The sequence below is a fragment of the Garra rufa genome, chromosome 4 (genome assembly GCF_049309525.1).
Source record: "Garra rufa chromosome 4, GarRuf1.0, whole genome shotgun sequence".
Lineage (NCBI taxonomy): Eukaryota > Metazoa > Chordata > Actinopteri > Cypriniformes > Cyprinidae > Garra > Garra rufa.
In genome coordinates, this window is record NC_133364.1 from 50,985,011 (window position 1) to 51,009,019 (window position 24,009).

The following is a 24,009-nucleotide window of genomic DNA, read 5'->3' on the forward strand; positions in this document are numbered from 1 at the left end:
AAACATGGTAAATGTTGTGGTTGTTGTGCTTTAAGAACAAATACCACAGTAAAACTATGCTTACAGTGGTAAAACCATGGTAAATGTTGGGCTTTAACAACAAATACCACAGTAAAACTATGGTTAATGAGGTAAAACCATGGTAAACGATGTGACTTGTGCATAATTGGCTACACAAAATATGGTCAAGCAACAGTTACTATGGTAAAACTATGGTAAATGTGCGGACTTTTACATGATCGCGCTTATCACGTGACACTGGTTTGGTTGATCTGTAAAGCTGTCATTAGCCACGTGAATATAATTAAAACGGTTTTATTTATTTATCTATTTCAAAACAGCAACAATTAGAAGTTAGCTTAGGCTAATATTAGCAGCTGTGCTAACGCAGCAGCCGACTGTTCTAATTTAAAAGCACACGCTTCCATTTTAACACATGACCCCACTTACAGAGACGCAGAAGCAGCGAAACAATTAAAATAATGATCTCATTACAAAAGAAAAGATAATTTGTTGCCTTTCTTACCTGTTTGAAGGTGTATATGCATCTAGTGAACGGGGCAAACCGAGCCTCGCAGGTGACGTCACTGCCGTAGAAGATGCCGCGTGCTATTTGTACGAATCTGCTCTCCACAGAAGTTAATGGGAAGGATTGGCGTATCATATGCACGCGAAATTGGACTTTGGCGTATGTATTACACGCAATTGGAAAGTGTAAAGTCGTGTTATTTATACGCAAATTGATGAGAACGGGTTGATTTAAAGTATGTTCCTTGCTTGATTGATGTGTTTTATGTGCATGACATCAAATAAAGATTTTCTTAAAAAAATGTTACTTGTAAATGTAGTTTGTTGGGTTGAAATATATGGAGGGCAAAATATATTTTTTAATTATTTTAAAATATATTTTCAAAAATATATTTTCAAAAATATACAAAAAAATGTATTTGTAGAAAATATATTTATGTAAATATATTTTGAAACATATTTTTCAAATATATTTTTTGGCCAATTTTTGAATATTTCAAAATATATTTCAAAATATTTTTTATCGTATGGGATTATATGCTATAAACAACATTTCTATGATATTTGTGATTCTAGAGAGCAGTGGACTAATGGGACTTTTATTTTGGTTTGGTGACGTGAAGTCATAAAGATGCGCTGCGCTCCTCGTCTGTTGTGATTCACATGAAGAAAGGTTTGTGATTTTAAAGTTTTTAGATCAATGCAAACTGCTACATTAATTAAAGCATTTGCAAGCTGTGTAAAATAAACACATCTTTATTAAATATAACGTTGTAATGCTTTATTTAGTGTTACTTAAAACGTTAGCCTTTAGTAACAGTGAAGTGCGTCTCAGTTCTCTCTCTATATCATGAATCAATCGTGTGATGATAAGAAGTGACGATACAAACTGAGAATCCGATTCATTTGAATCAAATCATTTGTGAAATGATTCAGTGATTCGATTCAGCGACACGCGGACTACAAACGACAACAACAAACACAAACGAGTGATTGACAACCGAGAATGTTCTTATGAAAGTGTAATATATTAGATATGATGAATAATCGAATACCAATTATAAATAAATAAAAATAGCCTGCCTAAATATGAACCTTTTGGTAATTTGTATATTTTATACATTATATATAGAAGTATGCACACAGAGATTTAGTTTGCATTGATTTTTCTTTCTATTAAGGCGAGACACTACAGGTGAATAGGGTAAAATTTTTAACTAGCAGATATCACCATGAAACTTTCTCAGTTGATTACCTACATTAAGATGAGAAAAAAATGTATTACAATGTTTTTGTAATTTTATGTTTAAATATGCAAATTAGGCATTATCTAAGTAAATATGCGCTAATTTGCCTATATTTTAAAAAACGAAATCTCAGAATTGGATAAAGCCAGGTTCAAAATTCTTTTTTCATTGTGTTCACATATTAGATGGGAAAAAAATTACAGAGGGATTTATGGATATCCACTTTTGTTATCCTGTAAATCAGAATATACTGTCAATAGCCTTAAAAAATGTATTTTCGCCATGTTTTTTGGAATAAAATGTTATATAAATCAGGCTAGGAATAATATATTTACAAATCCCTCTGTAATAGTCTTCATAATATTACTAGGTACAAGACTGGAAAGTTTGGTGTATATAGGTGCTACTGAAGTGGAGATTTCGGACTTGGAGTATGAGAGAAAAGTCATTTTGAGAAAATGGGCTTTAAAGATTTATATTGTAAAAATTCCACACATTTTTATATGAAAACATTGCTAACAAGCAAAACAACTGGCCAAGTAATTATTTATAACAATGTAAACTGAATAAAACAACATTGCCAAATAAGACCTTCAACTAACCACAGAGAACGACAAATACATGAACAAGCAGCCACTGTTGTGTAGAGTGCACTTTATTTATAGATTGGCTTATATCTAAACCACCCTGGGTTCCCATCGACAGCTTACGTTCAGATGCGCTTCCCGAGGGAATTTCACCATGTAATCCATTACTAATTTTCATTTTCCCCCTTGCAAGTGACAACTGCTGTACTCTTTTCGATGATTGACGCGAAGTTATTTTCATTCATTCACTCAAAAGATACCGCGGAAAGCTAAACCAAACAAGGAAGCGTCAAAGCATACCATGTGACGATTCTGAACGAATCACGTTGTCAGAAATTATCTTCAGCCAATAAGATTGCGCATTTAGAGTTAAATCCCCTCTTTTACTTTCACGATTGGTTGCTGATAAAAAGGAAATAACCATATTTGGATCCGACAGCATTGTACAGAAGAGAGAGAGCTTTCCAGCAGTGTACGTGATGACTGGGTACAGACAGAGATCGTGGAGCAGCATGTTGATTTAGAACGCCAACTTTTGTTGAATTTATGAGAAATCTACAGACGCAAACAGACAAAGTGCAGTAAAATAAAGACCTAAATGTGTATTTCGGACTTTTTTTCACCACAAGTCTAAAAGAAGACATGTTATTGAAGACAAATATCCAAAAATCTCAAAATTGACCAATAAAAAAAAAACGATGTTTTTGCCTGCCGTGTCTCGCCTTAATTATTCTCATCTTAAACAGGACAAAGTGTTCAAACATACAGAAAAACTCCTGGAGAATCAACAGAGATCCACGTGACACACTATTATAAAGATGGAGTTTATTAAAGAGGAGAGTGAAGACATGAAGATTGAAGAAACATTGAAACATGAAGATACTGAGGAACAAACAAAGATGGGGTTTATTAAAGAGGAGATTGAAGAAACATTCGGAGTCAAACATGAAGATACTGAGGAACAAAAAGGTTGGTTTTTATTCTCAAAGCTGTACTCATTACAGAAATGAATATACAGAATATTTATGAATAATGTCACGCGAGTGTAGAAATGTTTTGACATTTGACAGAAGTTGAGATCACATACTAACGCTGTCTTCAAGTGCAGCTGAGAAGATCCTGCTTTCACATTTGTTATTTGTTATTATGGCCATTTGTTATGATGACATCAGGCATTTAAGTTGTAGCATTAATATGAAATTAGCCTAAACCTCATAAAAGTTCACTGAGACTATACAAATGGAACAGATGATACTTTTTCATGCAATTCTGCCAGTAAGATTATTTCATTTACCTATATATATATATATATATATATATATATATATATATATATATATTATATATAATATTATTATTATTATTATTTTTTTTTTTTTTTTTTTTTTTTTTTTTTTTTTTCTGTAGACCAAGACAATGTAGGACATACAGAAGAATAGGAGAAAACAGTGTTGTAAATAGCCAAAAAAAGCATTAACATTTAAGTTAAATTCTGATGTAATTATGTGAGGTGTAAGATTGTAATGTATAAGTTGTACAGCTTATCTTGTGTATATATAAAGTTAAAAAGGGAATAAGGAGGAAATGAGGAAAAAGGAAAAGAAGGAGAAAATACATAAAATAAATTACTGGTTAAAGAGAGGAAATGAAGAAAATAATTCAAATAATATTGTAATGGAATGAGTCTGGACGACTGAAGTGAGGATCCAAGTGCACACAGACAAGGGTGAAACATGGTAGGTTGAGTGAACAAAGATCTGTACTGGAGTGCCCTCTACTGGAGCTCCGAGGCACTTCAACTGATGACCGTAACAGATATCAATATAATCAAGTAAATAAACAGATGACCAATGTTCAGGTGGCATAGGTCAAACTTACACCAAGGTACTGTATTTTAACATGAGAACGGTATTAACCAGTGGTTCTCAAACTGGGGTACGTGAGGTGATGGAGGGGGTACGAAAAACAAAAGGCTGAGCTTTGGCATTATTTTAATTCTACCCCAATGAAAGGTTAAGTTGATGAGTAGGCATAAATTGGGCTCAGGTTGTTGTGTGTTTCGCATGCATTGATTTATTTGTGGTGACTCAAATATCATGACCACATTATCAAAACTGACCAAAAAAAAATTATTTTCTAAAAGGCTTTGACTTTGTTAAAGTGCCCCTATTATGCCATTTTAAAGGTAGTTAATATTGTTGTAATAGTCTCTTAAAACAGGTTTACATGTATGCAAGTTCAAAAAAACACTTTAGTTTTCTCAAAAATTAGATTTATTTTTACCCCGTTTCTAAATGATTCGTAAACGACTCGTTTGAAGCAGTTCGAAGAATCAGTCTCTCTAAACCCCTCCTTTCCGTGAGCCCTCACTGCTGTGATTGGTCAGATGGTGCAGTCCTTCTGGATTGGTCTACCGCTACAGCGCAAAAACGAAACGCCTATTGGCATAACTGAATGACAGCTGTGGAGACCTGTTAATGCATAGAAAAGATAGCCTCGATTTTACCCTATCAATTCGAGCCGGAGTCTGACGATGAAACTGTTGAAGTGTCACATCGACAAGAAACTGTTTTGCAAGCACGACCGGAGCAGGACGTTTCTCAGTGGGTGTCATGTTACAATTTGCTTTTGTAAGCGAACCGGACACATCTCTACGTTGTGAACTTCAACACTGTAACGTACAACCCATAACACTGCGTTAAGCCATCGTTTATCATTATCATTACTTAAACTAATAAGGCAGACAGACAGTCAAGCTGCATCAATCACAAGACTTTTTAGACTACATTGCACTCACAGCTGAACAACAGAACTACAGAAACGCAAGTTAGCCGGTTACCAAGACATGTGCGGGGTTGTTACACACCATAACGTACACAAAGACGTATTTTGAACGATCGCTAGAAAATACAATTATTAATCATACTTACAGGTAGAAGTTCAGAGGAGCAAGCCGGTCCAAATAAACTGGGCACTGATCCATTTTTTAAAACCAAGCGTTTGGTGAATCTCGCGTTGTAACGTTACTCCCCAAGATTGGAAAAGCAGTCATCAGTAATATGACGCGAACACAACACAAGATTGGCATTGGACTGCTGAGGTGTTGAAAAAATTAATGTTAACCACTCATTCTTGATAGTTTCATCTTTCGGAAGGGCATATAAAACAAATTCACTCTCACAGGCTGTCACAGCGCAGGGCGTCTTCTTGACATGATATAATCCACTTGAAAATGGTAGGCCTACTGTTTGTGGGCGGGCAAGTTGTTCGCGAAATTGAATGTGGGCGGACATTACACAAATGTGTAGCTCGTGACGTGTGGCCGTTACAGAAAAAAGATTCGAATTGTTGACGACTCGTTTAGGCGAATGTGAGCCGACTCTTTTTTTTGTTAGACAAAAACTTTATTTATAGTGCACTGTCGGCGTCACAACTTTGCAGATAGTTTATGTTCACATACAGCTACATGACCCACTACATGAAATATCATATTTGAAAAGGCATAATAGGGGCACTTTAAATAAACATGAGCACTGTATATTTCAAAATCAATGTTTTTATCTCACTGTATCTCTGAAGGAAAGAAAATTCTGAAGGTTCAGAAATTTTCTGCATGTAATGCCTGATAAAGCTATCAGTCTCGGATGGAGCATTTGAGTTCTCTTGATCTGAGAGCCAAGGACTCTGCTCTAAGAGATCTGTGCACAGTCATATCAGGTTCTTAAGCCTCTTCTTTTTTGCTCCCCTGTTAGGCTGCTTCTGTCATTGAGCTTAGCAGTGCTCCCTCACTCTCGAGGGTCTCTATGCGCACGCCATGGGAAAGCGTCTGGGTCTCCATGGAGCTTCGTGAGGCAACCATACCAAGTGTATTAGGCCTTTCCTAAATGGCCTCCCCGATGACTGCCTTCGTGCTTATTATAGGGTCAATTATGAGCATGCTGCTCTCTGGAGCTATAATTTATTTATTTTTTTCTCATCATGTTCTTAGTCCATCTTTGCCTCCCTGTTAGGTGTGTTATGTAGTTGAGCACAGCAGTGCTCTCCCCTCTCTCAAGAGTCGCCTATGAGTTCAACATTTCCAAGGTGAGCGTCAGAGTTCCCTTCTCATCTTTTAGTTTAGTCCTCCACTCCCTGAAGCTGCATTGGAGTAATGGAAAGTATTTAATGAAATCCTCAGGCAGAGTGACAGATATATAGGATGACTGGAACATACACGCAGATAGTAGATAACGATGAAGCCGGACAGAGAAACTAAGAAATCGAACAAACTTATAAAGGGGTGCTAATGAAAAAAAAAAACAAGTGATAGGATAGCTCTAATGAGCTGGGGTCCGTTCTTCGTACCTCGCTTACTACATCCAAGATCAAATGACACATCCAAGATCAAATCATCGCGTTATTTGAGATCACTGGGTGGCTTAAAAGGGGCTACGTATCGATAGTAGAAACATTGATCGGCAACTCTTTGATTGGTCGGTGAACATGACGAAGGAGCGCGCTCAATATTTTGCGGCAGCAGAGCAAGAACTCTTGATTGAGGGATTTCAGGAGTTTCAGAGTTTAATTAAAACGCAAGGGAAAACTGCAAAGGCTGGAAAAGCAAGGAGAGAGGGCTGGCAAAAAGTAGTGAACAAATTAAATACGTTAATGCTGCCCATGTTACATGTTTTTTCCTTGATATGTTATTTTATTTATATATTTTTTTATACACTACCGTTCAAAAGTTTGGGGTCAGTAAGACTTGTAATGTAAATTATTTATTATTAACTTTTAATAAATTTTTAATTATTAACTTAATACATCCTTGGTGAATAAAATTATTAATTTACTTTACTTATAATACTTTTCTTTTCCCACGTGAGTCAGTCCGCGTCAGTCGTTCTCTTTAACCAATCAGATGTGACCTCGCCATTTCAACCAATCATAACCCGCCAGGAGCGCAGCCTGAATCCTGTTTACATGAAATAAACCTGCTCCGGAGTAGGTTTAAGATTGCGCACCTGTTGCTATGACAGCAGTTCCCGGATGAGCTTCGAAGAACCGAGCAATCCAAGATCACGCAAAATCGTCAACAATCAAATCCAGCTAACTTAGTAAGCGAGGTACGAAGAACGGACCCCTGGAAGAACCAAATATGGGCATTGGGAAAAAAACAAAACAAAGTTCAAGGGCGTGACCTTACACCCCCCTCCGGTAGGCGTGACCTTGCGCAGACCAAAAAAAAAACTAAACAAAGACTATGGAGGAGTCTTCGGTGGAGCAGAGAGGTGGTAATGGGAGTCCTGAGGTGAAGTTGTGACGATGACTGACCAAGGCGGAGCCGTAGGGACGATGGAGCCCAATGGAGCTGATGGACCAATGGGTGACGGTGAAGATGAAGGAGTTAAGAGCCGGGGAGGAGCTGCAGAGGGATCCTCCATGACGCCAGTGTAGACTGGCAGACTCGTGTCGAACCCAACGCACAGATGGTGAGCTAATGGGCTGACAGGAAACAGCGGTAGCAGGGCTGCTGGACGGGGGCAATTGAGGGAGGATGGGTGAGAAATCCATGCAGACCCACAGTTCAAGGAACACAGGAAGTTCAATGTCCATATTCTGAAATCAATCAAATCTTGTTGCATCTCTAGCTGTCCCAGGTCCAGTTTTACCTCACGCTCAGTGGCGGTGCTGTCCTAAGCACACTCACTACCCACTAAACTCTCTGCCGTTGCGGACACAGTGGCCGGCTATTGCACCTGGTCAAACAGGCTTGGATCTACCTCCATGGCGATCGTTCGTGCTGTCACTCCTTTAGGCAATGGCTCTGTTGCAATGGAGTCTGGCTCTCCGTGGTCGGTGGGCTGGGGCTTGTGCCCCGCATGTTGGAGTGGTGGCTGGCTGGGCTCTGGGTCCGGAGTGGCACTGGCGAGTTTCTCCAGGAAACAGCCTCATGGGTCGTTCTCAGACAATGGCACTCTGTACGCCATTTGTAAGATTGAGTCAAAGAATGGACAGAGTACATCCTCCTGGTAGCTGATGGTGTTAGCCAGCATCTAGAACAGTCTTGTGTATCCCTCGAGCAATCTCTCCCCCTGCTTCAGCATAAGGAGGAGTAATTCTGGACAAAAGGAGGGGATCCATGTAGGGAAACATAGCTGAATAAAAGACTGAGGAAAAAATGAGAAACAAAAACGAGGGAAAACATGGAGATAACTGTTTTGGTCTGGCTATCTGTCACGATACGTGTATGAATGTGCAACACAATGTAGGAGTAAATGCAAAGTCGTTAATAAAATCCTCAGGCAATTTAACAAACAGACAGGATGACTGGAACATACACACACAGTAGGTAACATTGAAGCCGGACAGAGAAACTCAGAAATCAAACTTATAAAGGAGTGCTAATTACAACGACAGGTGATGGGAATGAGGCTGATAAGCAGGAAGAACCAAATATGGGCATTGGGAAAAACCAAAATGTAAAGTCCAAGGGTGTGACAACAACGCTAAAAGGACATTTGTTTTATTAATTATCCACTTCGGGGACTGTTTTCAAAAAGCTCAGTTTTCCTTAACATAAATGCCATCTCAGTGTGGATGGAAGACCAAAACAGAGGCCTTCAAATGGAAACGTTTTACTGTAGACCAAGCCTAAAAGATAGAATGGGAAATTACTTTCTGGGGACAACTTTACACTTATTGGTTTAAACTACTGTTATATTTAGTTTTTTTTTTTTTTTTCCGAAAATGTTTATTTCTTACATTTATTTTATTAAAACATTTGCATAACGTGTGACGTTTGCTATGCAAATTGTTAAAAAAAATGTTTGATACTTTTTGGAGCCTTGGCTGATAGAGCTGATAAAACTGATGAGAATATTGCTTGTGAATAAATTACTTTAACAAAAAATAAATAAATAAATAAATAAATCTTACATACAACTAAGGCCTTGACCACACAGAGATGTGTTTAGGTTGTATACGCATAAATTGTGTATTGAATAGATGTTTAGTCCAGACGGATCTGGCGCCTCATGTACAAAGACTTGCGATGAATTCATACTAAAACATAGCGTACGGACAAAGCTGTAAATGTGCATACGCAGTAAAAAAATCAGATGTATGAAACACTGCGTACGTGGAATTCCACGCATATCTCTTTGTACATCTGAATTAACGTGAAATTGAGCGCACATGCACGAGCGCAAAACCCCTCCCTGCCTCCTCCCCCATATTAATATTGTAATGACTCCACTTTGGCAAAACCAAACGAAAAAGCAAGCAAGAGAAACTTAACAGAATGTGATTTGAAGGTGCTCCTCACCGGTAGACCGGAGAAAAACTGTTATTTGCAAGTTTGTAAAAAAAAAAAAATAATAAAATAGAGTGGGAGAGTTTAGCTGACGCGGTTAACGCAGTGGGGTTTGAACATCGCACTATGAACGAATTAAAAAAGAAATGGTCCGATGTAAAGGTGCAGGTGGAGAATAGCGGCGACTTAGCCTACGTTTCAGCGCATCAGTCAGAGTCAGAGTGCCCTTTTTTCAGTTTCAGCACATGCCCCTCAAAAGGTCTGTGCATGGCTCTGGTGCCACCGGCATTTCAGCTGCCCAATCGCCCGCTCTACAGGTGCGAGAATGGGCATCATTGTATCTGCGCTCTTGGTCAGTTTGTGGGTGGTTGAGGGGGGTTAACAGCCACGTCTTTAATGGATAACCGCGGTCTCTTGATATACAGTTAAATAATTACGCTCAATAAAATAAAATAAAGTAAAACTTAGCTGTTTCCGATTCACGTATCCAAATTGTTCTTCAGATGGCGCCTTTATAGCAATGTCCGTGCAGTCGATCGCTTGCGCTTACATTAGGAAAACCGGTGATCGCTGCAAATTGCGCTTTGTTTGGCTGGTCAACTGCATGGTATGGAAATCTTATATACCTGCTAGACATGCGGATGATCCCGTCCCATACAGCTGGCATTGCACGGCTCAAAGACGACTGGCTTAACCCCGAGAGATCTGCCAGTTCCCTTTGGAAAGAACAATTTGCCAGGAAACCAAGCGTTATCATCACCTGTAAGGGAACGGGTAATGCTTGGCTCCTCGCTCAGGAAAGAGCTCCAAGAGGATAGCTCTTGGAAATCTGAAACGGCTTATAAGCCAGTCATCATCGTGGGTCAGAAAATCACTGTGATCCCTAAACGTTCCCTTCGGATTCGGCCATTGATGTATAAGGACAACATTGCCATAGACCAAGGGTTGTATACATTTGCAAATGCTTTTATATGTTCTAAATCACATAATTGGTAGAAATATATTGTCTCAATTAACCCATTTTATCAATTATAAATTAATAGCAATGTTTTTCACATGTGTTGGTGCGATACTTTGTAGTGTGCAATTAAAAATAATAAGGGAAATAAAACAAACACACGCACAAAAAATACACGTACGCCAGACATGGAGTTGGCGTGGATCAACGCACATTCTTACGTTAATTTCATCGTTAGTAAATCCAAACGTGAGCGTGAAATCTGGCGTACGCAAAGTTTTTGTGCGTACGCAGCGTTGATACATGAGGCCCCTGGTGTTTTGGGAGAGTGAAACAGATATTTATTTGAACCATGCAGGTCCCAGAGTGGATAAATGTGAAAGCGACACCCTTGCGTTTTCGTGTGTACAGTAAATCTGTAAAACATGAACAAACACTGAATAATTGTCTTTTTATTAACTAATATTAACAGATTAATAAATGCATTGTTTCATGTTTTTTTTTTTTTTTTTTGTATACTGCACGCAAGGTTTATGGGCATTGCCAAAATTTTCTTTTCCGTTTTTAGTGTATCTCTGTGACAGAATTACTGTTACATACTTCTCTCGCATATATACTACATAGTTTTGTGTTGGTTTCATGCGGATGCAGATATTTCTTGAGACAAGGGAGAAAAAAAAAGATTGGATAGGGAAAGCTCTGACTTTGTGTGGATGTGAATTAAATACAGAGCACAATTCACCATACTTCGCAGTCACTTCACTTTCACTTTTTCACTTTCAATTTGTGCATAAATATTGTCTGTTTTCTTTTAAAGATAGTTTAATTTTAGTATTTTTTTATATTGTGTTCCCAGAGGTGTAATAATAATATTGCTAAAGATTTTTGAGAGATTAATGAGAATTTTCCACCATTTCTCATCCTCTGACAGTTAGGGCTGCACGATTAATCGCACAATGTTGTGAGGCGCGTTTAGTCAATGAAGCCGGTACTTTGATTAGTAGTAAATCTACGCCAAATCACTCTCTTAATCGAATGCGATTTTGAGCGTGATTTGGTGTAGCTTGTCAGTGATTTACTGACTGACAGTCTGTTTTGGTGTTTTTCATTGAAAATGTCAAGTGTAACAGCTAACTTTTATGATTGACTAACATAATTGCCCCCTTAATAAAAGAAGGAATTATTGTGTGATTGAATTTTCCATCTGTCGGTTGAGTGGGGAGTTTGTCCTCTTTCTTTTTTTTTCCTAGTCTCTCTCTAAATTTGTTGAATTTTTCCCCTAGGAGACATAAATGGTATATAATAATTGAGATCAGTCTATATAGATTTCCTAGATTTAGTTAATTATATAACAGACAACTTAATCTCTGTAGGGTACTGGCAGACCAGGATCAGGTTTGGACTCCCTGGTATAGGATCTAAGATCTATGCATTACATATCTACATGTTTTGATGTTAATTGCTCTGTGCCATTAAACTGGGGTTAACTTTTATCTCTGTTTTTTCCCCTTAGACCTAACATCGCTGAAAGAGGAGAGGGAAGTACTGAATGAAACTGAAGAGAAAGATCAGTTTGAGAATCTTCATAATTTCATATCTGGAGAAAAATCTTTTTATTCTTTAAAATCAGAAAAGGTTTCTAAACAAAAAAGAGCTCAGAAGACTGGAACTTTGAGTATTTTCACTTGCTGTCAGTGTGAAAATAGTTTCAAAAAAAGAGGACACCTTAAAAGGCACATGAGAGTTCACACTGGAGAGAAGCCTTACACATGCAAACAGTGTGGAAAGATTTTCAGGCAACAAGGACAACTTGACAAGCACATAAAGATCCACAGTAGAGAAAAGCCTTGCAGATCCCCTCAGTCTGGAAAGGGTTTCAGTGAAAGTGGAAACCTTGAAGTTCACCAGAATATTAACATTACAGGGAACCTTTTTACCTGCCAACAGTGTGGAAAGAGTTTCACTCATAAAAGATACCTTAACAGACACATGAGAGTTCACACTGGAGAGAAGCCTCACACCTGCCAACAGTGTGGAAAGAGTTTCAGTCAAAAAGGAAGCCTTGACAGGCACATGAGAGTTCACACTGGAGAGAAGCCTTACACATGCAAACAGTGTGGAAAGAGTTTCAGGCAACGAGGACAACTTGACAAGCACATGAAGGTCCACACTGGAGAGAAGCCATACACATGCAGACAGTGTGGAAAGAGTTTCAGTCAAAAAGAAAGCCTTGACAGGCACATGAGAATTCATATTGGAGAAAAGCCTTACATATGCAGCCAGTGTGGAAAGAGTTTCATTCAACGAGGACAACTTGACACACACATGAATATCCACACTGGAGAGAAGCCATACACATGCAAACAGTGTGGAAAGAGTTTCATTCAACGAGGACAACTTGACACACACATGAATATCCACACTGGAGAGAAGCCTTACACATGCAAACAGTGTGGAAAGAGTTTCTGTAGAAAATCAAAACTTAAATACCACATGCGTATTCACACTTTGGAGAGCCTTTTTACCTGCCAACAGTGTGGAAAAAGTTTCACTCGTAAAGAAAGCCTTAACAGACACATGAGAGTTCACACTGGAGAGAAGCCTTACACCTGCAACCAGTGTGGACATAGTTTCAGTCAAAAAGGAAGCCTTGGCAGGCACATGAAGATTCATAATCAAGAGAAGCCTTATTAAGGGTTCCAAATGGAATCCTATACAGGGCTTCTACAATGAAATTCTAATTCACATTTTAAAGCAATGTGTTTTGTCCATGGTACACTTTACCGGGTCAACTGGAAATATGGACTATGGACAAATGGACTCTGTCTACAGTGTAAGAACTTCACATTTGAATGTCATGAATTGAAGAGAGATCTCACAGGAAGTGCACTGTTTTTTGGTTGAAGCATAAAAAAGGACACTGTTAGCATTTTAACATCAGTGTGCATGGATTTAATTTGCACACGTCAGTTACTTGCTCATTTCTACTACCAACATTGGCGGTTTTGTGGAAGGCTTTAATAGTCCTTTTTTGAAACCATTCCTAAAGGACTGTATTAGGAATTGTTTTATAGGATTGTCTTGTAGACCTTTTTTCTGAACGCGGAATTCACGCCTGACTACATTTTGAGCATTTCCGGTCTTCTATGTCTCATGTCAAAGTAGCGTATAATCCGAGCTGTTAATCTAATGTTAAACCTATTAAAATGTTTTTAAAAAGCACATGGCTCCCTAGCGCCATCACTTTCCAATGTCGCAATGACCGTCATTTATCAGTGCCTCACTTTTAGGTTTAAACTTTATTGTAAAACAATCGTTGTTGAAGGAAAAAAAAACTGTTACAAATTATTGTCCTATTTTTCTTACAAAAAAGAAACAAGAGTAATAATAATAGTCGGTAGGGATGTAACGGTATTGTAAATACCGTGATACCGCAATAGCAAATTTTTTCGATACTACCGTGGTCGCATGACTCGATAAAACCATAGGTCTTCTTAGAAAAGTTTGCTCAGGCGAATGGAGCGAACGGGAGGTAGCGGGTACTACAATTCCCATCAGCCCAGGTGTGGCCATCATCCTTTGCGGTCTGTTGCCCGCCCCCTTGAACGTCAAGTTCATTTTATTTTCGATATAGCGTCATTTAAGTCATTTAAGGTTATCTTTCCTATAGAACAGGTATATTACATTGTTCTTTTATTAAACAAACTAAATTGCCTTATGTTATTTATCTTATTTACACGAAGGCATGTCATTTCTGTCTCTACACTGTCACGCGTTTACAATGTCTCCTCCGCGAAAACACGGACTGGATCGCGGACTCCATTCATAAAAAAAGAATTTACTATAGCACGAAATGCCACGGAATTTGTCGATTATTGGATTAATAAATCAAAAGTTGGTCTGTCACTTAATTCAAATCGCGATATGGACTAGTGTCTGTGAAAACTGAAATGCAGAAAGATCGTTTTAATATGAATCCTGCATGTTCCGTTTGCCTCTGTGTGTATGAATGGTGGATGAAGCACTCATACTGAAGCACGCGTGACGCTCACGCTAATTTTTGGCCTTTGCATCTCACATGAACAGATAAACCCAGTCTCCAAAGCTGCTGTGAGTGTCACTTTTACCGTTTCATTTGAGAAAACTAGCATCATATCATACTGTACACACAGAAACTTCACGGCAACCTGTCAAAATAAAAGTACGGTTTAACATGTAACAGAACAATATTAGTCTTGTATTACTTTTGTACAGTATAATGTAGGTGTTTATATATTCTTATTTAAATAATTTACATAAAACAATATATATGATAAAAAAAATAAATATTACAACAAGATTAACCACTTAATTGTAGAACAAAAAAAAAACTACAGAATTATTATTTAAACATTTTAAACTGAATATAATTTTTCTTACATGTATTGATTTTAACAGTAAACCTCTGTTTGTTTTCCAAAAATTAAAAGGGTATATTTTTCATTTGATTAAAAATAAATGTTTATGCTTTCATGTGATTATCAGAAAAATAAAAACACAAGAATTTCTAAAAAAAAAAAAAAAAAAAAAAAAAAAAAAAAAGCAAAAGATTGTAGAGCCCTATTGCCCAAAATGTTAAAACAGAGAGTTTTGGACTTATTTTTCCACTGAAATGAATGTTTTCGTTATTACACAAAGTAGGCTAATGTACTGTGAAAAAAAGGTAACGTGGTTACATGGTTTAATAATTTTTTGTTATTAAAATTGAAAAATTGAAGTTCCTGTTTCAAAGTTTACAGATAGATGGCTAATTTGTATGCCATTGATATGTTCAGTGTTCATGTAAACTGTTTAATAAACACTTCTGGCACTTTTTTCGAGTCTCTTCATTAGTTTTGTTTTTCCTGTAAATGATTCAATAAATACCGTACCGTGCCATTCATACCGAGGTATTACCGTACCGTGAAGTTTTGATACCGTTACATCCCTAATAGTCGGATATACGTACATACAAATATTCCTCTCAATATACTAACACTCAACCACACTCATATATCCAGAAATACATTATGATTGATAACATTTGTACCGTTAAAAAAGAGGATAAAATAAATAAATAAATTTATAAATAAAAATAATACTAATAAGGGAGGAGGTGCATTTATTAAAAAGACGGCAAGATGTTAAGGGACTTAAAATAAGTAATAAAACATTGCCACTTTTTAAACAAATTACTTTTCCCAGAACATTTAACCTTTTCCGATTTAAGACTTTTGTTTTGGTCCCCCTCCTTCGGTTGCGTCCTCCACCAAAGCCCCCTCCCTCATGGACTCTATGTTTCTGGTTTGCCGCCCCTCTCTTCTTCTTTTTTTTTTTTGTCTTTCTACGGTGCGAGGATGCACCTATTCGGAGGGGGTTGTAATGTCACAGTTCTGTCTGTTTTTGTCCTTGGCTTTTCCCATTTGTCTTCCCCCCGTTTATCTGTGTGATTTGGTTTAGCCCATCATTGTGATTCCCTGCACCTGTCCTTGTAATTATTGGTCATTTATGTCACCTGCGTTTGATTATTAGTTTGTCTTTAAAGGTTTGTCTTTGAGTTGAGTTCTCTGTCGGTCTTTGCTTATGTTAACGTTGTATGTTTGTGCACTGTAAACCCGAACAGTACTACTAACTTATAAAAAAATGAGAACACCATAATTAGAATCGGTTACATAGTTTATTGAACTTAAAACTTTAGCATTTTTTGAACAAATTACTTAATTTTAATTTTGTGTTGCTCATCATTTTTAAGTGCTACTTAAGTGATATTTTTAAGTATACGGAGTGACGTTCAATGACGTCATCTACGTCAGGACGTACGCAATCGTTCTGACTGACGCTACCAGAAAACATAATCAAGATGGCGGACACTCGTGCGAGGCTGGACGCACGTGGGGAGATTTGTAAGTAAATGTTTTTTAATCTGCTTTTTATTTTATCATAATAACTACAAGTATATCTTTTAAACATGTTTCATGTTTGGCTTTGCTGTCTTTTTCTTACCGGTAGAGTTAACGTGGAAAGCTCGATAAGCGTCTCTGTAGTGCTCTGCTTCGCGCACATTTTTAACCATTAACCCCAATGCCATATTTAATTTATATGTAACGTTAATATTGTAATCAGTTAGTCAGCGGATCCCAGTCTGCAACATAGTTTTGGCCCAGATCCAGTCCATATCTGGCCTGAGTGAAATTCATGCTGGGCCAACGCTGCTTGCTGTCTGGGAAGTCATAATTTTTTATTCTGTTTTTGTAAAGCGATCTGTTCTGGAAAATGCTTATTTATGCTTGCCTTCAGCTGTTAATGTACTTGCAGCCAACGTTAGCTGTAACTTTTATCCATTAAGTTAAGGCTAATGACACTAAGTTAGCAATATATTGGATAAATAATTAATAATTACAGTTGTGAAAATTAGGTATGGTAGACACACCGGCAAGCTCGTATTAACATTTACATATTTTTTGCTTTGAAGGCTAAAGTGGATGCAGAGTCCGTGAGCTTGGTAAGTATCCTTTTCGTTTACTTCAGATATTTTTAGCAGCTTCACACATAAAGCTTCATTGAATATTTATCTAATTTTGTACAGATCAAGTTAGAAGCTGAGTGAAGTAGAATAACATGTGTTCAGAGTTTACAAAGCAATGTACAAATTGTACAAAACAGTGACTGAAACATGATTTGGCCTCATTGGTCGACTTTGTAGCATTTGCCAGATCTAATCTATTATAATCATGAAAACTAAAATGCTGTTTTTTTTTTTTTTTTTTTTTTTCCCTTTATAGATGTAGAGTCCCTGTTATTGTGAAGATCTAATTAAATTCCAGTGGTAAGTTACATAACACAATGTAATGTTAAGGCAAAATTTCTTGGTTTAAAAAAAAGTATTCACTCCAATTGTAGGGTTCAAAAAAATCAATGGAGTGGAAGTGCAAGTTGTGTGCTGTCTCCTCAGACACCCGGGCACAGTTATTTCGGCACTACCGTTTAAAGCACAGTCATTACTCACGAGTTAGCCCTTTGCCATGCCTCTATGACTCTTGCATTTGCACATTTCAGTCATTTAATGCACTGAAAATTCATTTGTCACGGATTCACAAAGACAAACAGAGTACTCTTGATAGTGATGGATCAAAAACAGGATGTTCATTTTTTACCTGTCCCTTGTGTGGCCTCAAAGAGCCCTTCTCAGAATCGAACATGTTCTGCCATCTAAGGAGCCACTTAAAGAACCATGAAAATGTGACATGCCCATTTAAGAACTGTACCTACCACACTAATGTGTATTCATCATTTAATGCTCACAAAAGTAGGAAGCATTCGGGAAGTTTAGACTTTTGTGATCATATTGTATCAATCGAAAATGACAGTTCCCCAGTCACAAGCACTGCAGACCTTAATGCAGATGATCCAGTTCCTTGTTGGATTGCGGACACTTCCACTTCTGTTCCTGAGGCTGAAAATGTTAACATCGGAGAGTTAAGGGCCCAGTTACACCGTAATTTGTCTTCCCTGTTTCTGAAGATGCAAACCGTTCTTCATGTTTCTGACATGGCATGTCAGGAAATAGTTGATCATCTGTCAGAGATATTTTCCTTATCGCAACCTCTTATCAAAGATACTATGAAAGAGATACTACAACAGCATCATTTATCTCCTACTGAAGCTGTCTTGAATGATTTGGTAAATGCTGTTAATGACACAAACATTTTTGTCAGTGCCACAGCTAAAGGTGAAGACTTGTCTTCAAATAAACGAAGAAAAACACATTTTGATCAAACATTTCCTGTGGTAAAGCCAGTGCAGTATGTGTTGGAGCCTGGGCGCACAGTCGTTTATGTCCCAGTACTTCAGATGATCCAGGAAATATTCAAACATACTGACATCCTTGACCGAATAAAGGAAACCAAGGCATCACAAGAAGGTCATTATATGAGCCATAAAGATGGCAAGTATTTCCAGGAGAATACTTTGTTGTCATCATCAGAACTGTCACTGCCATTGATTTTATACATAGATGATCTAGAAATCGCTAATCCACTTGGGACTTCACGTAAGATCCACAAACTCTGTGCAGTCTATTGGATGTTTGCTGATCTGCCATCTAAATATCGATCTGCACTGCATGTGATTCAGCTCGCAGCCCTATGTAAGGTACCAGATCTTCACAGCTGTGGCTATCAAAGAGCCCTTTCTCCTTTGTTGCAAGACCTTTGCTGCCTTGAACGTGATGGGGTTTTTATCGAGTCCCTTGGTCAGTCAGTTCGGGGTACTATTTCAGTTGTTGTGGCTGATAATCTAGCAGCCCATTCTTTAGCAGGCTTTGTGCAGTCTTTCAGAGCTGGATATGTTTGTAGGTTCTGCAAAGCTACACGAGAAGAGATGCAATCTTCTGCTGTTGGAGATGGTGAATTTACCCCAAGGACAAAAGCCAGCCATGATCATGACCTGCAGGATGTTTTACAAGGGGATGGTCACAGTCAGTTTGGTGTCCAAAGAGACTGTGTATTGAGAGAGAGTTTGCAGTGTTTTCACACAATCACTGGTTTCCCGCCTGATGTCCTTCATGATCTTTTTGAAGGCATTGTTCCAGTGGAGTTGGCCCTGTGTATTCAGGAGATGATTAAGCTCAAATATTTCACCCTGGAGTATTTGAACAAGAAAATTGTGACATTCCCATACCAACATGCAGACAAGACTGACAAGCCACATCCCATTCCCAAGAACTTTGCAGGAAAGAAGACCATTGGTGGCAATGGTCATGAAAATCTCACATTATTGAGACTACTCCCATTGATGATTGGCAATATGGTTCCTGAGGAAGATGGTTTTTGGAATGTTTTGATGGATTTGAAGGAAGTTGTGGAAGTGGTGCTATCTCCAAAATTTGATGAAGATTCTATTCATTATTTGCAAACTAAGATACAGGATCACAGACAAATCCTTCAAGAGGTTTTTCCAGAGTTCCGACTGCTCCCCAAGCATCATTATCTGGAGCATTATCCAGATCTCATACGTTGTTTTGGGCCTCTTGTCCATTTGTGGACGATGAGGTTTGAAGGGAAGCACCGCTTTTTCAAGCGTGTAGTTCATGATACACAAAACTTCAAGAATGTGCTGAAAACACTATCAACTCGGCATCAGCACATGGTGGCATACTTCCTCAATACACCATCATTCTTCAAACCACATCAGCAGATTACAGATGTCTCTTCTGTTTTGGTGTCATCGCTTCCTGAAGTTGCAAAAGTTCACATTGAACAAAAAACTAACAGCAACATGATATACAGCACATCAAGGATCATTATTGATGGAACTAATTTTGATGTTGGAATGTTTGTGTCTGTGGGACAGGAAGGAGGACTTCTCCAGTTTAGCAAAATTGAATCGATTCTCCTTGTTAACAATGATGTGACATTTCTTTGCCAAGAACACAAGTCATGGTACATTGAACACCTGAGGTCATATGAGCTTTCCCCAGGGAATATGACTGTCCACAGCCTATCCGAGCTGAATGACATTTTACCCCTCTATGCATACAGGGTTGAAGGAAAAGTGCTGTTGACAGCCAAACGCTTCATTCTTCTTCACTACCAGTGTACGTATGACTGTTAATTTTAAACCAATTGCAGAAAAAAAACTCATAGAATTTGATTTATTTTGTGGTCAGCAAAGCCTAAAAAAGCTAAATTCTGCAGCGCTTTATCCTTACATTCTAAGGTCTTTATACTAATCAGTCATAATATAATAGTGTGAGAATAACTGTGATTTCTGTATGTGTTTAAAAATGTTAATAAATATGCCATGCCTGTTTTCATCAATTGTTTTGTTTGTCTTCCAGATGATGGCAACACCCCAGAAATTCATGCTGCGTGTTTACATTGCCACAGATATTGCAGTGAAAGTAACTTTGACTGGACGACCAGAATCAGTGGATGATCTAATCGCCATACTGCGAGAGAAAGTCAAGCCAAGACTGGATTTTGAGTTTACCCTGCAGTATGAAGATGCAGATTTTAATGGACAACTGAGCTGTCTGATTGATATTCAAGAGTTACCAGAGAAGGCAACACTCAAAGTTGTTAGATCAGAATCTGATGCCAGCTCACTTGCAAGTTCTGATACAGAAATCCTTCCCCATGTCCCTGTAAGCGAGCGTCGGAAGACCTGGCCTGACATTTTTCCTGTGCCTACTTTTTCCTATGAAGTCGAGCATGTGCTTGAAGAGGGAAATATTGCCTTTGACAGATCTGGAAAGACACTGAAATTATCCAGGGCCCAAAAGCACAACATCCTAGAGAGCATGGCATCAGTAATCTATGGTTTCAAACCTTACCCAAGTGACAGGGATGTGGGTATGGCAGCAGAGGCTCTTGTTAAAGCTCATCCATGCCTTAAAGAGCCTGGAAGTGAAAATGGATGGTATGGATGGAAGATAAGCCTTAAATTCAAAATGGGCAATTACCGTACCAAGCTAGCCAGATCTGGATGTCTGGAGGTGTTGGTCAACACAGGCAAAAGAAGTAAGAACAATCCTGACAAAGACCATCCCCACTCCAACATAAAACGAGCAAGACGAGCAGAAGTGAACTTCCTTCCAAACTTTCCAAAGGGACAAAACCCGGCCAGTTTGGAAGAAATTAGACTAGACATTCTACACGAAGTTGAGAAGAGTGAGAAAAACCTGTTGTTGATAGATAATCTTATGCAAATGACATTTTCCCTTCGTCGCCAGGAGATCGTACAGGAAAACCCATTGTTGAAGGACTTCCTGGTGAAATGGCCAGCACTTCGGATTGAGTCGCAGGTAAAAAAAAATAAAAACATCTACATTTCTCTTTTCTGCCTCATCTTTAAATTATTTGTCTGGCTCCAGCAAACACTAACAAACTAGTTTGTCAATGAGACTTTTGAACTATTGGGGTTTGTTGCTGTTTATTGGCATTTGTTGAATATGTGTGAATTGGCCACTACTTAATCTTTCATAGATGGCAAAAACTTTTTTGGAGAATAATGCTTAACTTCTATCAAGATGATTGCATTGTATGTTTTTCTAAGGCTGTTTTGATGTCATTTATACATTTTGTGTATTAATGATTTTGTAGGTTTGCGCAGAGTTTCATCGCATCACAAACACCAATCTTCGAAACCAGTTCTATACCGAATTGGACAGGCATACGCCACAACTATTTGCCTTGTACAGGCAAAAAGCATCACATACTGGCAAGGTCTCGGAGGTGCTGCGTGACATCCTCAGGATTTATGATCGTGAGGTGAGTTAAAGACAAAGACTGTACAACTCTAGTAATGAATCCAGAATAACTTTGCTTGCTTGTTCATTATTAGGGCCCGAGCCCAAAAGGGCGAAGGCCCTATTGTTTTTCTAAGGATTATTAGGGCCCGAGCCCAAAAGGGCGAAGGCCCTATTGTTTTTCTAAGGATTATTAGGGCCCGAGCCCAAAAGGGCGAAGGCCCTATTGTTCTTCTAAGGGTTCTTATTTTTTTTTTTTTTTTTTTTTTTTAAACCTTCTGGGCACTTTTGGGGGCCTTAACATACTCAAAAACTCTTGAAAATTTGCACACACGTCGGAATCTGCGGCCATCAGGACGCCACAGAGGCTGGGACCCGGGCGTGGTTCAGGGCCTCTACAGCGCCCCCTAGAACACAGTTTGAAAACTTGATGTACTGCGCACACATACTTGCACGTATTGATATGAAACTCGGTACACATATAGATCTCACTGAGCCAAACAACTTTTGTACTCTATGTCATGGGCTGAACGCAACAGGAAGTGAGATATTTAGGGCTGTTTAAAAAGCGCATGCTCTGGAATTTAACGTACTCCTCCCAGGGTTTCCATAGGATTGTCACCAAACTCGGCCAGCATGATCTCAAGACATTGGGGACGCTAAATTGCGAGGAGATTTTTGATATCTCGAACGGTTTGGCCGTGGCAAGGCGACAAAGTTATGGCGAGAAATGAGAAACAGGAAGTGTCTAATTACTGTTGCACACATTGCTTGATTCTTATGAAACTTCACCAGTTTGTTCGTTGTATGGTGCCGATTCCATAAATGTGACTATTATGAGTCAAAGTTATAGCGCCACCAACTGGCAGCAGGAAGCGTGTCATTTTCAAAATCCTTTGAAATCAGCCTCTTAATTTTACTTGATTTTCTTCAAACTTCATCAAAATAATGTCAAAACACGGCCGATGAGAATATGTAAAGGGGTCGATGATAAATCAAATGCTGTTGCCATGGCAACGTGTCAAACTTTAAAATTTGATTCCTGTCTTTTCGAGGCAGATAACATGCTTAGAATTTCATGAAACTCAACACACACGTCAATATTAATGATAGTTAGACACTGGCAAAAGGTCATAAATGGGCGTGGAGCAGGCACTCTATAGCGCCATCTTTTGACAAAAGTTGGGGGGTTAGTTTTTCCTACAGTCACCAAACTCTGTACATATATTGTTCTCATCAATCTGGACAACTTTCTAAATCAAACTCATTAGCTAAGACCAACAGGAAGCCGGCTATTTTGATTTGAATGTGGATTTTTGGAAAAATCAGGCTGTAAACAAATTCACACTCCTTCTAAGAAAAATAAGGTATTCACACCAAACTTTTTTAACATGAAGAGAAGATTCTGAAGATGTTAAATTGCGAGCGAATTTGGGATATCTTGAACGGTGTTGACGTGGTGATTTTTTAAAGATGTAGTAAAAAACATAACCCTAATTTTTTTTATATCTTTAAAGTGCAGCATCCAAACTCTTTACAACTTTTTTCACACAGAGATCTTATCATTCTGAGCAAGTGGTGTAAATATCAATTTTATACAAGCTTCTATGAATTAAAGAAAATTAAAAAAAGAAATTAGAAACCTGCTGTCACTCTGCCTGTGCCTGTCTGTGTTCAGTCACCATTGAGTCACTGAAGAGTGACTGAAGGGGGGAGGGGTGTAAGGGAGAGAGACCAGTGGAACATGCTGTTTTGCTTAAGACCATCTTTGAGGAAGATGCACATTGCTGTAGCGTAATCGACATAAATATGTCTGATATTTTGAGAAAATATAAAGGGTCATTAAATCTTTCATTGTTTGTATTTTGCAGTTGTTGTTTTTTATTTATTTTTACTGAACTGTACCATGAACTTGTCCTATTCAGTCACATAGCAAAAGATTAAGAAAAATACAACTTTTAAGCATGAGTGAATAATCTTCATTGTAGACAATATTTTCATAGTGTTATTTATTGAATATAAAATTATAATAATTAAAAATTTCAAGACAAACTTTGACAACAAAACAAACTTTGCTGTTATCTGTTCAAAACATCCGAAAACCATCATTTTAAGATCAGTTATATATATAT

General features: G+C 38.1%; 1 protein-coding gene across 2 annotated transcripts in view; it reads left to right on the forward strand.

Annotated features, from left to right (window-relative positions):
- The window catches only part of LOC141334136 (uncharacterized), a 559,741-nt gene that overhangs the window by 229,275 nt on the left and 306,457 nt on the right, over positions 1-24,009 (forward strand). The window contains exons 1-2 of one of the 2 annotated variants that reach the window (XM_073839272.1): positions 12,206-12,380; positions 12,549-13,258. In XM_073839272.1, the coding sequence (XP_073695373.1) occupies positions 12,349-12,380; positions 12,549-13,258 (742 nt within the window). In that variant the 5' untranslated portion in view covers positions 12,206-12,348. Of the gene's footprint in view, positions 1-12,205; positions 12,381-12,548; positions 13,259-24,009 lie in introns of those variants that run through there. The other variant, XM_073839271.1, reaches the window with a different exon arrangement.